This window comes from Frankliniella occidentalis, unplaced genomic scaffold (genome assembly GCF_000697945.3).
Source record: "Frankliniella occidentalis isolate FOCC.00 unplaced genomic scaffold, Focc_3.1 Scaffold205, whole genome shotgun sequence".
NCBI classification, from domain to species: Eukaryota; Metazoa; Arthropoda; class Insecta; order Thysanoptera; family Thripidae; genus Frankliniella; species Frankliniella occidentalis.
This window is the reverse complement of record NW_026267331.1, coordinates 544,771-559,853: the sequence shown is the minus strand read 5'-3', so window position 1 is coordinate 559,853 and position 15,083 is coordinate 544,771. Positions and strand designations below refer to the sequence as shown.

The 15,083-nt window shown below is 46.1% G+C and overlaps 4 protein-coding genes across 5 annotated transcripts in view; 2 read left to right on the top strand and 2 right to left on the bottom strand.

Annotated features, from left to right (window-relative positions):
• LOC113213606 (trehalase) overlaps positions 1-5,502 on the bottom strand; it is a gene marked incomplete in the record, with an annotated part of 25,274 nt that extends 19,772 nt beyond the window's left edge. The window contains 3 exon segments of one of the 2 annotated variants that reach the window (XM_026432725.2): positions 364-559; positions 3,052-3,216; positions 5,285-5,502. In XM_026432725.2, the coding sequence (XP_026288510.1) occupies positions 364-559; positions 3,052-3,216; positions 5,285-5,403 (480 nt within the window). 2 annotated transcript variants of the gene reach the window in all.
• Positions 5,503-6,018: 516 nt separating this feature from the next.
• Positions 6,019-7,125, top strand: LOC113213609 (APOBEC1 complementation factor-like). Its single transcript, XM_026432727.2, has 2 exons — positions 6,019-6,586; positions 6,676-7,125. The coding sequence occupies exons 1-2, from the start codon at positions 6,128-6,130 to the stop codon at positions 6,880-6,882; spliced, it is 666 nt and encodes a 221-aa protein (XP_026288512.1). The 5' UTR covers positions 6,019-6,127; the 3' UTR covers positions 6,883-7,125.
• On the bottom strand, positions 7,098-13,411 carry LOC113213608 (serine/threonine-protein kinase/endoribonuclease ire-1). Its single transcript, XM_026432726.2, has 20 exons — positions 13,259-13,411; positions 12,806-13,046; positions 12,602-12,725; positions 12,460-12,502; positions 12,220-12,365; positions 11,981-12,109; positions 11,780-11,887; positions 11,436-11,676; positions 11,079-11,344; positions 10,772-10,980; positions 10,502-10,666; positions 10,245-10,420; positions 9,821-10,125; positions 9,550-9,743; positions 9,309-9,427; positions 9,073-9,229; positions 8,801-8,995; positions 8,498-8,689; positions 8,198-8,418; positions 7,098-8,116 (listed from the first exon to the last, which is right to left on the bottom strand). Exons 2-20 carry the CDS (start codon positions 12,881-12,883, stop codon positions 8,011-8,013), a joined length of 3,174 nt encoding a protein of 1,057 aa, XP_026288511.1. The 5' UTR covers positions 12,884-13,046; positions 13,259-13,411; the 3' UTR covers positions 7,098-8,010.
• A 211-nt stretch (positions 13,412-13,622) lies between these two features.
• Positions 13,623-14,599, top strand: LOC113213607 (uncharacterized). The gene is made up of 2 exons (XM_052272447.1): positions 13,623-13,778; positions 14,088-14,599. The coding sequence occupies exon 2, from the start codon at positions 14,089-14,091 to the stop codon at positions 14,362-14,364; it is 276 nt and encodes a 91-aa protein (XP_052128407.1). The 5' UTR covers positions 13,623-13,778; position 14,088; the 3' UTR covers positions 14,365-14,599.
• The last annotated feature ends 484 nt before the right edge of the window (positions 14,600-15,083 follow it).

Here is a 15,083-nt window from a genome sequence, read left to right as displayed (position 1 = left end):
CATGGCGATAAAGGACTCGAGTGGTGTCCCTCTCACATTTCCTCATCAGTCTTGGCTTCCTCCTGCCTGCCTCCGGGCGACTACAAAAGCGGGATGATAAAAGAAAAGCAATAATCCTGCTCCTCATATGCAATCGTCCTCCTGAGACAATGCTCCGCGCTGGAGATACCCTCCCCTCCCTCCCTCCCTCTCTCCGCCCGGCGGCTGCTATCGCCGTGCTGCCGTGCTCTATTGCCAGCCCGTGCCAGCGCGGTGCCAGCGCGATCAGCTGTTCTCTGGTGGCGACTCGACTGCGAGCGAGACCAACAACAACCGCAACCCCAAACTAACTAACTACGCGTCAGACGTCGAAGAACAACTCACCTCAAAGGACTGGTCGACGAACGCCACCACCTGGTCTCGGGAGGGTGTGCCACCGGTCTTCTGCAGCAGCTCCTGAAAGCGGCGGATCGTCTCCTCGGGGGACTGCTTCACCTTCTTGTCGACAAACGTCTTGGAGTCCGGAAAGACGCCGGCGAGCTGGACGACGCGCAGCAGGTCGCCCTGGCAGACGACGGCACTGCAGACCAGGCAGGTGGGGGGCGTGGTTGAGGACAGGTGGATTGGGGGGCCGTCCACGCCGAACGCGGCGGCCGAGAAGCGGCGCGACCCGCAACACTTGCACACGGACACGGCCCCGGGCGGCAGCCCCAGGGCGGCCAGGGAGGCCTCGCCCGGCCACATCTCCTCGCGGCTCGGGTGGCGGCAGCACCTGGACACGGGCCTGCCCGCCTGCTTCGTGAACTTGAGCACTGGGATTTTGGAGGCCTTGAGCATGGCGAGCGACTCCTGGCACAGCTCGTTCATCTCGTTGACCGAGTGCCGGCGCATGCGCTGCCCGATCCTGGGGTTGCCGAGGGAGGCGACGTTGACGGACAAGCGCCGGATGCGGGGCTGTCGCGGGTGCGCGGCCGACTCGGAGGCGCGGCGTGAGCGCGCCGCCGCGCTGGAGGAGGCATTGTAGACAGACATCTTGCGCGTCTTGGGGGTGGCGGTGCCGCTGCGGGTCACCAGGCCCTCTGGGCTCGTCTCGGTGCCCGCCTCGTGATCCTGGTGGTGCATGTGGGCGAACACGGACGAGCAGTCCGACAGCTGTCTGGAGAGCATCCCGGACGGCGCGCCCGCCCCGGACCCGTCCGACAGGCGGCGGGGGCGCGGGGACGGGGCGTTCTCCAGGGCCTCGGCCAGGGCCTCCGGGTTGATGGTGAGGGAGCCTCGACGGGAGGCGGCCTGGCTCACAGAGTCGGGCATGAGGTCGTCGTACAGCGAGTCCCTCGAGTGGTAGCGCGACAGCGTCCTCGGGGTGTCCGAGACCGGGAAGTCCGTCGTGTCTGGCAGCTCCAGCGGAGCATCTTCAGGAACGTCCGGCAAGTCGGGCGCCTTAATCACCGGCTCGAACTCTGTGATGGTGGAGTCCTCCGGAATGGGCTGGAATTCGGGCTCCTTACTAACCGACGGCTGGTCGGGCATGTCCGGGGCCTTCTGCGCCTCGGACAACACCTGCTCGTGGTGCTCGGCGGGCAGCAGCGCCGGCGCGTCCACCCGCTGCTGGGCCTCCTCGTCCATGATCAGCTTCTTCTCCAGCTGGCTCTCCAAAATCCCAGGCAGGTTTTCGCCCGCCATCACGTCTGCAACCGGAGGCGTCATCAGGGGCTGTGGCTTGGGGGGCGGCGAGGGCGGCGCGGGGGCGGCGTCGTGCGCGCGTAGCTCGGGCATGCTCACGGGCGGTCGCGGGGGCAGCACATAGGGGTAGAACGGCGCGGCGGGGCGGGCGCGACGCGAGTGAAGAGCGCTGGCGCACTGGCCAGGTGTCGGCGCGGCTTAGCTCGGCTCAGCTCAGCTCTGTGCGGCCCGGCTAGACTCACTAGCTCGCTCGAGCCCGTGGCGGCTGGCGGCAACCCAGCCTGGCGCGGCGCGGCGCGCTAACCCCCTCCTCCCCCAGGACGGCCAGCCGGCGGTGGCGGCGGTAGCGCTGCCAAGTCCCCAGCCGTGACGGCCTGGGGCCCACCGGGGCCCACCGCGACGTCGGTGGCGGGGCGGGGCGGTGGGCGGGGCGCGTGTGCGCTTAGAGACGTCAATGCCCACCGACCGACACGTCAGTCGCCTGTCCAAATTAAAATTTCAAAAGAAAACAGCTCGCAGATGTTCGCGACACGAAATTTTGGCAGAAGTTTCGGCTCTCAAGCATGTAGCTCTCAAGCACAATGGCAGGCAGTACTTCGTCGTACTGCTCGCGGCCCACCCAAGTAAAATCGCAAATTTAACACGTGAAAGACAAAAGATTCATGCGCCGCGGCGGAGGGGCACCGTGACCTCCGCAAGGTGTTCTCCATGGCCGCCCACGTGCACTAGAGGTCGTCGAACACCGGCGCGCGTGATACGTCGATGGCGCGCTTCGATAGCTCGATTAGACCGCTCGCTGGCTCGCGCCAACGCATCCGACCGTGAGGACATCCGAGTGTTGGCCAGGGGCGGGTCCAGGCGATGCTCTGCTCACCCTCCCACCCTCCCAACCTCACAGCCCCTCGCCCTCCAGCCCGACCGGAGCCGTCTGCCGGCCGAGTGGACCTGTGTCCGAGACCTGTCCTTAAGTCTGGACTATTCTCTTCACTCTATCGCCCTCAGTTGGGGTTGAGACTTACAGCCAGATTTTCGCAGATTTTATGATTTAGACTTGGTCCAGGTCTCTCGTCCCGGCCTTTCCGTGTGCCGAGTTGAGGTCGTGCCAGCATAAAAGAGACAGGAAAACATGATAGACAGAAGATGAAACTATCTGTGTGACAATAATTGCAGTTACTGCTTCTGAAATAAACAATTATTTTTCAGGTGGTGTGACGACTTTACATCGCCTATTTCCCCAAATTTGGCAACCAAGCCGCGTTGAATTATTACTCGGAATAACAAAGCAAAGTCGTCACGAGTGACGAACGCCCCGCAAAAGCTGGATGTGTCCCATGCTAAACAAGGCCAAGATCCCCCTCGCATGCCAGCTCGGCGGCCTGAGGGCTCTACCTGTTCCTGTCGGTCAAGTGCGCGGGCGCGGCGGCGCGGGCGGTGCGCTCCAGGGAGGACGGCGGCGTCGTCGGCGTCTCCGGGGCAGCGACGGCGGTGGCCTCCGGACTCCCTGCTGCTGCGCTCGGCGGTGGGACGACGGGCTTGTCGACGCTGCTACCGAGCCTGAAACAACAACAGAACCGTCCTCAAAAACAACCCCTGCTGCTGCTGCCGCCCGACACGAGCCTCTCCCAGCCTCGGCGCGGGCCAACATCACACCTGGCATAACATCAACGCGAGTGGAAAATGTCGCGGTCCTTGTTTGTGTGCGTGGGACGAGCGCGGGGCTTCCTTTGCGACGGACGACTCGGCGGAAAGTCCCATGGACCACTCCACAGAGGCCCGTGTAAAACTATTCCCATGGGCACATCATATAACCTAGGCCCACGCGCACGGCAACATAATCTTATTTCACTTTTTATTTTTATTTTTCCAGAATTTATATAGGAAAAAGTGGCGGCCTTGGTCCGCGACTTCGCGACGCTTCGCGTCGAACCACCGCGAGCCCGCCACGCTCCGCCACGCAGCCGTCGGGCAGCAGACTGGGTGGGTATCTGGTACACCGCAGGACCACCACAGGCTTGCCAGTCATTTGCAACCCAAAGCCAGAGAAAGACCAAACCGCGCCACCAACAGAATCTCAAAAAAAAAACAAAGAAAAGAAAAAGCAACGTATAAACGCATCCCGCGAAGTCGGCACAGAAATGCGGACGCAAGGATCAGAAGAGAAACCGCCAATCACATACAAGGAGAGCAAACGAGACAATCCGAGAGAGTGGAGCAAGATCTCGAATCCTCTGTCCCGCCGCGCCCGAGCCTCTTCAAATGTGCCCGCCCTCCGCTCGGAGGCGCCAGATGGGTTGCCTACCCCCACGGCTGCGAGGCGCGCCGGCGGCTCCGCGCGAGAGGATCCATTCGCCGCGGATATCGCCAACGCCAGCGCGCGCTTTCGACCACCGGCGGTGCGACGACCATTTTCATCGGCTCGCGACTTTTCCTCGTCGCCGGTCAAAGGTCCCCGCTCAACGCGACCGCGAGAGATGATGGTGCATCGTGCGCTGCGTTGCGAGATTCAGAAGCCCGCGGCAGCGCAGACAGAGGAGGTCCCGGGGAAAGGAAACAAGAAAAAGGGAACGAGCGACTTCCGAACACGATGACACGATGTATCTCGCCCCGACGACTGAACCGCGATCACGTGAACGGAATTAACGCAATCAGTGATTGGACCCGGGCGGGGCGGGTCAGCCACAGGAGGATCCGCAGCAGCATCATAGCCGTGGCTTGTTTGTCCCTCCCTCCCCCTTTTTCCCTCTCCTGTTTTTCGGTCCCGCCATCTTTCCACTTGCCCTAGGACTACACAAAAACAACAACAACGACACAAGCTTGCGTCGCGGAAGTGAGACGTCCGACGGCGCCGCGACTGCGTCTCGCCCGGGTGGGGGCGGCGGCGGCGGCGGGCGCCACCAAAGCGGGGCGCGCGGTCCTCTCCCCCCGCCCCCACCACACACGAGTGGGGTTCGTTTTGGGTCACGGCCAAACAGACGGCGCGTGCCGCAGCCGCACCGGCCGATCTCAGAAATGGCAACAAACTGCGTCCCGGAATGAAACCCATGTCCGGCCGCATATTTTGGGACCGATCGGTTGCCATCTCCAACCAATCTGCGGGGGTCTCGCGTTGTTTAGAAATTTTCGTGGTAAACAGCGCATAAGATAGTGGCATAAATAGATTAAGGGAAGTAGAGAGGCCTCCCGAAAAAAAAACAGAGAGGGCGCTATCATTTATGAATGAGCGTCGGAAAAGTTTCGGGATAATCCATTGGGCGCCTCATCTGTCAAATGTGTCACAACCGCCACAATATGAGTTGGAGGTTAGGGCGCTGTAAACACAGCAACAGAGTTTAAAACCGCGCCTCAGATGCGCCACATTTGTGAAAAGCCACAATTTAAAGAACTATGCAGGTTCATATTATTTTGTCTGTCAAACCACCTCATAATAGTGGCTAGTAATCGGTTGCACAATCATGTCGTCTACATAAAAGCGCCAACCTAAGAGTAGGCTAGAGGTTTCAACTTAATAAGTGCTATGAATATATTCTGGAATTCTCCACTGTAATAAAAATAATGAAGACTAAACTATAACCAATCTTGAACTTAAATCCTGAGAAAGTAACAAAAGTGTTGGATAACTTACGTTTGCAGTTTCCTCTCTGGACTTCGTAACGGTGATGTGTCAATTCGTAAAACCTTCACAAACTTGACGCACTGCTCCAAAGGCTCCTTTGGGATCAACCAGTTAACTCGCCCAAACATTCCAGGGGTGTAAAACGTCAATTAAAAAGAAATTGGAGCCTCATAGTCCACCTTCACTAACTATCTTCGTTTCTGCTGTAACTAGCAGACAGAAAAATTTCTTCATTTGTTCGCGTATGTGCAACACTGCTGCCAACCTCAACAGCGTAACGTCAAATTAAGAATTGGACACAATCACTTCGTTTCGCCATGTTTAGGGGACCAAGTAGTTAAAGGAAAAGTGGATAAAATAAAATGTATGGGATTTGAAAAGAGCTCGAACAATAGATTAACTCTTACACATTACCCCATTCTTTGGTACCGTTAAATTTTTCATTTCTAAGGACTTTGTTTTGATGCAGCTCATTCAAACTCAAACAATGGCCAGACACGAACGTTTTCTTGAAAACCAAAAATTTTCTCGCTATTCCCAGTTTAGCAAACATTAAATCCCTTTTAAATTCGAGCACTAGATTTTTCTGTATACTTTCACTTCACTCGGTTCGCGCACTCCACACACCACCCCTTTGCGCACTGCTGCTCCCCGCCCCGCCCTCCGCCCCCCTCCCCTGCATTTGTTGTTGTTGGTGTTGCAGCAGGTCCTGGTGTTGTTTGTTCCACCCCCCTCCCCACCTTCACCTGTCATTGCCATGCCGTAAACGGCCCTTGCCCACCACCAGTTGCTCGAGGGCCTCCATTGTGACAGTTGAGTGTTGTCTTGTGACGTGACGACGACCTGACAGACATGTCGGTGATCCGAATGATAGAACCGCCCGTGGCGCCCACCACCGAAGAGGTGTGGCATGCATTAGTTGAAGTTCTTGGGCCCCGTGTCATGTCGATGTATGAGCTGAAACAAATTAATGGACAGCGCAAGTTGTATCAGCCGCGCCTCAGCGGGACGCCTCCCCCCGTCGAGGGATGCGAAGTGTTCGTGGGACGTCTCCCAAGAGACCTGTACGAGGACGAGCTTGTGCCCCCGTTCCTCCAGATCGGGCCCATCTATGAAGTGCGGATGATGATGAACTTTTCCGGAACCAACAGAGGGTTCGCCTTCATCACTTATTTTGATAGGGAGACTGCTAAGAAGGCCATACGTAAATTGGACAACTTCCCAATCCGATGGGGTCAAGCAATCGGAGTGTTGGCGTCCATCAATAACAAGAGGCTTTATTTTGGAAATTTGCCCAATTTTAAAGAACTCGTAAGTATTGATCAACAATTTTTGTCACACTTTTTCTTTTGGCTTGTCAAGAAATCAGTTTTGTGACTTATTTTCTTTCCTTTCATCAGAGATCAAAACTCTACACTTTCCTGAAGGAAAACACAGAGGGTGTACATCAATTACACCTGCGGACTCATGATAAGGGTACCGCTAATGCCATTGTGACCTACTCATCTCACAGGGCGGCAGCTATGGCCAGACGAGCTTTGATACCTGTCAAAGATTTTGTGTTTGGGCCACGCGCCATCATTGATTGGGCTGACCCAGCTCTGTAGAACTTCATCTCAAGTTCTGTTGTAGAACTTTATCTCAAGTTCTGTTGTAGAACTTTATCTCAAGTTCTGTTAAATTCTTTTCCTTAGAGTTCTTTGATAGAATTTTAGAGGAGACCTTTTTAATTTTTACTCTTGGTGTTTTAATTTTTAACTACTTTTTACTTAATCGTGTTTTGACATGTCAATTTCTGTCATTTAGAATTATAGAATCAGAATAGTAAATGCCATCATTTATTTTTGGTATATTATAATGCTTATTTTCATTTCACCTATTCTAACATTATCACAGGTCAAATCACTTTAAAAGTACATACATTCATAAAATCAACTAGTAACTACTGGTCCACCAATTTTATACCACTAACAAGTAAAAGTTACAACTCACATGATTGTTAAAAGATTTCAAAAAGTTGTGAAAATTAAATAACTGTAGTCAGATACAAAGTTGATAAAGGAGACACTGACACTACAGAGCACTAAGGTGTATTAATACACCTTGCAGAGCACCACATGGTGGAATTAAATGATGAAACAAGAAAGAACTGCTCCACAGAGTGAATGTGAAACAAGATCTTACTTTTTGAAGTCAAAGAATGAAAGACAGTGCAAGTAATGCAACTCTTAAAAACATCAACATTGAGCGATTACACACACAGTAGAAAACCACAGCAGAATATATGCTTCCAAATTAAGTGCTTAGCAGCAACCACATAAAAAATACATAAAATACAGTTGCAAGAATTGGCAGTCAAAATTAAAAGTTAAAGTTTTATACCAGTGCTCAAAATGTTGAAATACACGTCCTGCTTTAAGACATCTGATAGTACAGTAGCACAAGGGTAATGGATTTTGGCAGCACTAAACAGTGCAAAACAGTTTGACTGTGGCACAGCCCAGGAGCGCAAATTACAACAAAGTGCGCCACATATCCAAGATCAAAAACATAAGTACCACTAGTACCATAGCTTGTTGTGTTTGCTATTTTTAAATGAGATCAAAGTTTTGAAAGGGAAACAAAAAGATTTTAACCAGAAAATCAAAGTGCTCACATATAACACACATATATGATGCATACTTGTCAACAATTAAGTAGGCACTAAAACTAGTAAAATGATTTATAAGGTCAGTTCAATCTGTCTGCTGATCAATACTTTCATAAGTTTTTGCAGGAGTAAGGTTTCTCCAATTTTCTGTTTTTTGTTTTGGTGACAATTTCTTGTCATTTGTTACATTTCTGAAATAAAATAAATATCAAATATCACAGAACAAAAATGACAATGTTCATTAGTAAGGCTCTAGAAAGCAAAATGCATACCTTTTTCGCCAGACATATCCATCCTCATCATTACTACGATTGGTGGGATGGTTCTCTCTCTTGGGGGATTCTTTGCTCCCCAATTTCTTGTTACTTCCAGATAATTTTCTTTTATGTTTAGGAGATGATCTGTCTTTTAAAATTTGCCAGGAAATTGTGTTTAAGTTTCCTCCCTCTGGAGGGACAATAGATTCCCAATCACGGTCAGCTTCTACAGCATTCTGTGAGATGTGAATTAAATAAGAATCAGTCAAGAATATTTTTGATAAAGATAAAATACGTAGAAAAAAACTCAGTTACCGGTGACTGAGAAAAGGTGTGAAAGATGTGATAGTATGGCTTAAAAACAGGCTCATGTCTAACAATTTGCATGGATAGCCATGAATGAAGCAAAAGACGAGGAAAGCGATCCATCCAGTACATCACAAATTGATCAGGTATTGTTCCTAAACTCTTTTGAGCCTCTAAAGACAATTCTCTGTAGTGATGTTTCTAAAGAAAAACAATCATACATTTTTTTTTAAAGTAGAAAACGTAAAGGTTAAAACTCCTTGTACTCTAGGAAACAATTAGATAATTTCATAAATGAAGATAATATTATACCTTGTTACGCAAAGCACGCAGCAAATCTCGAACACTAAGCCCTCTGTAATTACGGTAACGGCGTAGGTCTTGAGCAACTTCATCACATATATGCACTCTCCAATCTCCACGGACAACTCTTGGACCATCAGTTTCTAGTGCTTGTAGGGCAGAACTTGTACTCGCTTCATCCTTCTCAACTCTGTCACTCACATCCTACAACAAATATTAAAATGAAATCTTCATGGACTTGAGGCATCATGGATAAAGACACTAAATCCATGCAAACAAACCTGGAAGAAAGACATTATTTTAGCTTTGCTCCAAAATAGAGGATGTGCAAGAACAGCTTCAGCAGGAGGCCTTTCTAAAGGTTCCCAACTCAGCATACTCTTAACGAGAGAGCCAGTTAGTAGCTGGTCTACTTGAGAACCAACCAGGTCATTTAATCTGTTGAGAAGTAAATTTGTTGTAAAATTACATCAATATGCATGATCAAAATAAATACAAATTGAAGAAAAGGGAATACCTGCAATCTCCACTTAAAATATTAGCTTGTCGTCTTAATGGGTCACCAAATGGGTGTTTACCAGATGTTTTCACATAGTAAAATACACATCCCATTGAAAATATGTCAACGGCACAGGTCTGAATGTAACAATTTAAAAACAAAACAAAATTAAGGTCTTGTCTGTTGGGCACTGTAACTTTCTCCAGTTATTTGATTTGGGATGCAGGATTTAATTAATTAGTAATAAAAATACCCATACCGTACGTCCGGAACCAGATAGCATCTCAGGGGCTATCCAGCCATCTGTCCCCGCAATACCTGATCTTCTTGAGAAAGACATTCTACCTTTCTGCAGTTTTTTGCACAGACCAAAATCTGATATCATAGCCCTGACTTCGCCATGCACATTTGGAACAGATAATAGGACATTCTGTGGTTTGATGTCTCTATGAACTGAGTAAAACAATTAACATTGAATAATGCACCTTAAGAAATCTTTTTTTGAGTACCAAATTCATATGATGCCTTACCTATGTCAAGGGAATGTAAGTGTGATAAGCCAAGAGTAGCTTGTCTCAGTATTTCAGTGGTGGTAAGCCTTGACAGAAAGTTCTCATAAGTGGAAGAGACTCTTCCCTCCATCAAATCAGCCACAGTGGCAGCTGCCAACTCTAGGGCTATGTATCTGAACAAATGGTCTTGTTCCGTACAAAAATACCGAACAACATGAGCATGCTGATCTGACTCTCTAAGAAGAGCCACCTCGCGATCAGCAAGGGAGAAACACTCAGGTAAAAGCCGCTTGACGGCTACATTACGTCCATCAAACAAGCCTCTAGAATAGATAAATGATACAGACTTGTACACTTTGTTATTATTGATACTGTTTTCAAAATAATTTTTAAAACAAGTATTTGTAAAAATATGTACTAAAACTATTTTCCTTATGCATACCTGTACACAAATGTGCCTTCACATCCCTTTCCAAGAACTTCATTGGTGAAAAATGTTATCTTGCCAACCCGGATGCCTCCCCCATGAAACTCAGCAGGCTGGGAAACCAATCCAGAATCAGATTCCAGACCCCTTCCACTTCTTGAGCTCTGAGACATTTGATGGATTTCACGCATCTGCAACATCATATGTTTTTAAGAAGATAGAAAATTATAACACACTCCATTGAAAGGAAATATGTTGTGCCATGATATTACCTTTCCACGGACATAACAAAATAAGGCTGCCATTGAAATTATTATTAATGCCATTGCAACCTTTAAAGATTTATTTTCCTGTTGACTAATCCACATTTTAAATCCTGAATATAAGTGCTGAATGCATTCAGAAGTTAACAGTGATGAAAAGTTGCCAGCCACAGCCTAAGACGAAAGACAGACAGAATTTGGAAACACAAAATTTCACAGTGTGCTGAACATAGTCTTTAAAGGGCTTTTCACAAATCTTGAAAGAAACTAAGTGCTTACATCATCCCAGCAGGAACTATTTGAACTTCCACTGTTGTTACGCTTTGAAGAGGAGCCGACATTACCCTTGTCAGCTCGACCATGTTCATCAGTTTCATTCTCTAATTCCCAATCAAAACTGACATCATGTCTTGGCAAAGGAATCATGGCATTTGTTTTCTGAATATCAGGTAAAACTGCATCACTGTAAGATGGTGCTTGATAGTGACCTTTCAAAGAAACACAAAATACGTTCAATTTAGAGCCTTCATATAAAATTAGTGTTTTACGTATTGGGGTACTATTTCCTCAACTACTAAGAACTAACCAAGTATGATAAGCGGGTATGAAGGTGAAACATCAATTGCATTTGTTGAGGGTAACAAATTATCCAGACTACGAGAGGATGGATTTTCCTGTTTCATCTGAGGTGCACCGTGAGGTGCCCTATCTGAACCAGATGTGGGGTCATCATCTGGACCCTCAATTAACAGAGCACCAAAATTCAAGTGGTTGACTGTCACTACACTTTGATCAACAAGTGAAGGCAATGCATAGAGTCCAAAAGGATGTTCTCCAACGTACAATGTAGACCTGAAACCATTTTCAAGGGTGATCAGTAATCAATGACCTAACATATCCAATGTTACATTTAAAAAAACAACAAAAACATATGATGAATTACTTCAATTTCAACTGATCGGCATCCAGCCATGTTGACTTTGTTGTAGATTTTAATTGAACAGCTAAAGCATCAAGTGTTTCCTCAGCAACACTTGTAAAGGGACATGAAATAAGCCCATCAGAATCAAGAATATAAACACCTATAACTGGAGACTCATATTTTCCAGACCAAAGGTGGGTGTGTGTTCGTCTATCCATAGTTATAACTCGGCCTGATGAGCTACCCATGAAATGTACCATTTCTGTAAGATGGTGGAAAGGAAAAATTAAAACATGACAAAAAAGTTCAGTCTATTGAAGTTTAATTTCACACTGTTGTATGAGAATTGTGTACTTAGTACTTACCATAATTTTTAAGCAATTCACTATCCATAGCATTTGCAGAGTAATCAAAAAATGTAACATTCCACTTGCGTTCTTTTTTCTTACTGTCTAGCATTATGATATTATACTCTATAATAAAATAATATCAACAAATTGAATTAGGAATTTAATGGCTTGTCAGATCGCAGTGAGATATTTTGAACAAAACTTTTGAATGCTAACCTGTTCTCCCAATAAAAAGGGAATTTGCACTGTCTGATAGGGGGCAGACATGCTCACCATCCCAACTGAGCACTGGTTGCTTGTCACCTGTCTTAGGGTCCACAGTAAACCATGTATCCATCTTTTTTCCTGAGAAATAGAAATTGCAGATAGAAAATAGTAATTTTGATATTATTATGTCATTTGCAGTCTGTTAGAAGAATTTGAAGAACAGTATGTTTAGCTCTATATTTAGGCACCTGTGTACAGAATTCCATCCGAGCTGCGGCAGGGCGACTGAGCAACTAGCTGAGGGATTGTGAATGGAAGTTTCTTCAACGCATCCCTTTCTGATCCACCCAGCACATACAAAGAACCATCTTTGGGATCAGGAAGAAATATTGGCCTAAGGGCAAAATAATAAGGTCAGATCATAAATCTTGAAGAAAATTACTCTAATTAGGTAATACTAATTCTGATATGTATTAATAAGTACTTACGTAACTGCTTTGGATGCATCAATAGGAACTTTGACAACAGGTTCTATAAAGAAAAAAATACATAGAAGAAGATCAGAAGCACTAGCGTTCTTTAAAACCTTACACATACACAAATTTTAAAAAATAGAGCATATAGGTTTACCATCTTTTAATTGCCATTGAGTAATTCCAGTAAGCCGATCAACTGCATATAATGATCCGTCAAGAGTAGATAAAAGTAAAAGTTGATTGTCTTGATGCTCTCTTGCAAGACTAGTGCTAGACCGCTGAAATAGATTGTCATTACATAAACGACAACAAACAGCACAAAAAACAAAAATGATTGCTAGAAGAACTAAATACTTACAGCTACTGTGCTGATTTTGCCTTCCAGTTGGCAAGATAAGCATAATGTTATCAACAAAATTCCTGATATCCAAGCCATGTTAATACTTTATTCTGATATTCGTCAAACTGTACAATGTCGCAACATTTGCTCATGCTAGTTATTTTTTTAGCAGACAGCAAAGAATTTTTAAAAACCATATGTTTAGGTTATACTGTCTTGCTAGCGGCAACTTCATGAAATTTCATGTGACTCAACTGACCTAAAATATAAAATGTAAAGTGTCAGTTTCTCATAAAACTAAGACAAGTGGAACTGTAGACCAACAACGTCAAAAAAATAAAAAAAATAAAAAAAAATCAAATCAAAAATTTCCAGCAAAAGAACTATGTAAGTGCATCCCTGTTATCTTATTTTGACACTTGGACTTAATATTGACATGTCCCGAGAACAAAATATATTTTCTCTCTGCACCTTTGATGTTTTGAACAGGATCGTAGACCACTTCTTTGCGCATATATTTTCACATTTAAATACAAGAATCTGGCTGGTGTAAAACCATTTGTTGTGGCACAAGAAGACATTACATATCGTCTCGTCCTGCCATTGGTCATTGGTCAACGATGATAACAATCCGACACTTTTCTTGCCAACTGCAAAAGTAATATCTTCTCAGTAAAAAACACTTAGGCATGTTAGTACACAAAAAAACCTCAATAAAAATGAAAAAAAGTATGTCGTGAAATTAATAAAAGTGAAACATTGTAGTGTCTGAAAGACCTATTGGCTTGAATAAGCGGATTACCAAACGTAGGGTTACTGTCTGTCAGCCTTTTACTCCTCCCTCACTCCCTCCCTCTTCTCTCTCGTCTTGCCGACTTTCAGTAATTCGCAATTTTTAGTGCAAGCCGTTTTGGGGAGAAAAGAAAATAGATTGATCCTTTTAAAACTCAGGCCCAATTACCAGAAGTGATTTGGTCAATTTACAATCAGTGTAAGTGATAATCGCTATTTCTCTTCATTGCGTTGTCAACAAAGCAGAGTTCTGTTTGGCGTAACCTACAAGTTTCATGGCATTCTATGAAATCAGATTTTCCAATAGTTTTAGTTTTTATAATGAACTGTGCATATTCTCAGCCCCCGTGTCTGCATGAGTGCTAATTTTATGAAAAGTGCAGATGTCACTTCATGTCAAACGTCATAACTTGAAACTGTCACGTACTGTCATGGACTTATTAAGAACTGTGTTTTTGTGGTTTAAACCTTCAGAACAGCAACATCTAATTTAAAAAATTTGTTCCAGCATGTTGCCTCAAATACTTCAATTAGTAGGAAGACGATATATCATGATGCCTGTTGCTATAATTGGCGGGACTATTGGTTACCTGATTGAAAGCTACATCTCTGATAGAAAAACTCCTGGCCTGGACACAAGTATTGAAGATATTCGAGTGGGTAGACTAGTAGAATCAGAACTTTCTTCGGACCCTACTAATGTTGGAAGTTTGAAAGAAAAGAAGTTCGTTCCCAAAACTATATTTGAAAAAAATCTATCACCTTCTCTGCAAACAACTAGTTAGGAATATGATGGCACTTAGATGTACTTTTTAATTTTGCAGTAGTTTTAATGAAGTTAACTATGCGTTTCTTATGCTTTTTTTCTTTTGTGTATGTAATACAAAATTTACTATTGAGGAAGATGTTATACAACAATTATTGGTTTATAACACTTAAAGAAAACCGTTTTCTACTTCAAGAATCTAGAAAAGTTCAGAAATCAGAGAATTATGATAAATAAAGTGAAACTTAAGCCCATTGGTCTTATTCCTCTATTTCTCGGTAATACGAGACTCACGAAGTCAAAGATGAAGAATTAAGATGTGATGGAAGTTGAAGTTGAAGAAGCAGTGCCTCATCTCCTTCAAGGCAGCTTGGATCCATGTCATTGGGACTACCCCGCGCGCTGGTCGGAACAGGACATGCCCCGTGCGCACAGAGACATTAGTGGATGAAATGTGTATCTCCAATCGGATGTGCTCTCTAACGCCGCCAAGTGAGCTCAATGTTTGAAACAAGAATAGAGCTCCCACTCGCCAAATCATACCAGGAGCGCAGGCTACCTACGGATTGCGGACCACACGGCAGAGTACACGTCGATTCGGGAAGAGGACGCGGCAGGCACCACAGATTTGTCCGCGTCCTGCCCCAAAGCAGCCCGGCTCTGCCCGGCTTACATGCTGCGCCGATATGAGAAATGGAGGAGATCGGAAACCACCGTGTGGCCCATCGCTCAGCGTCG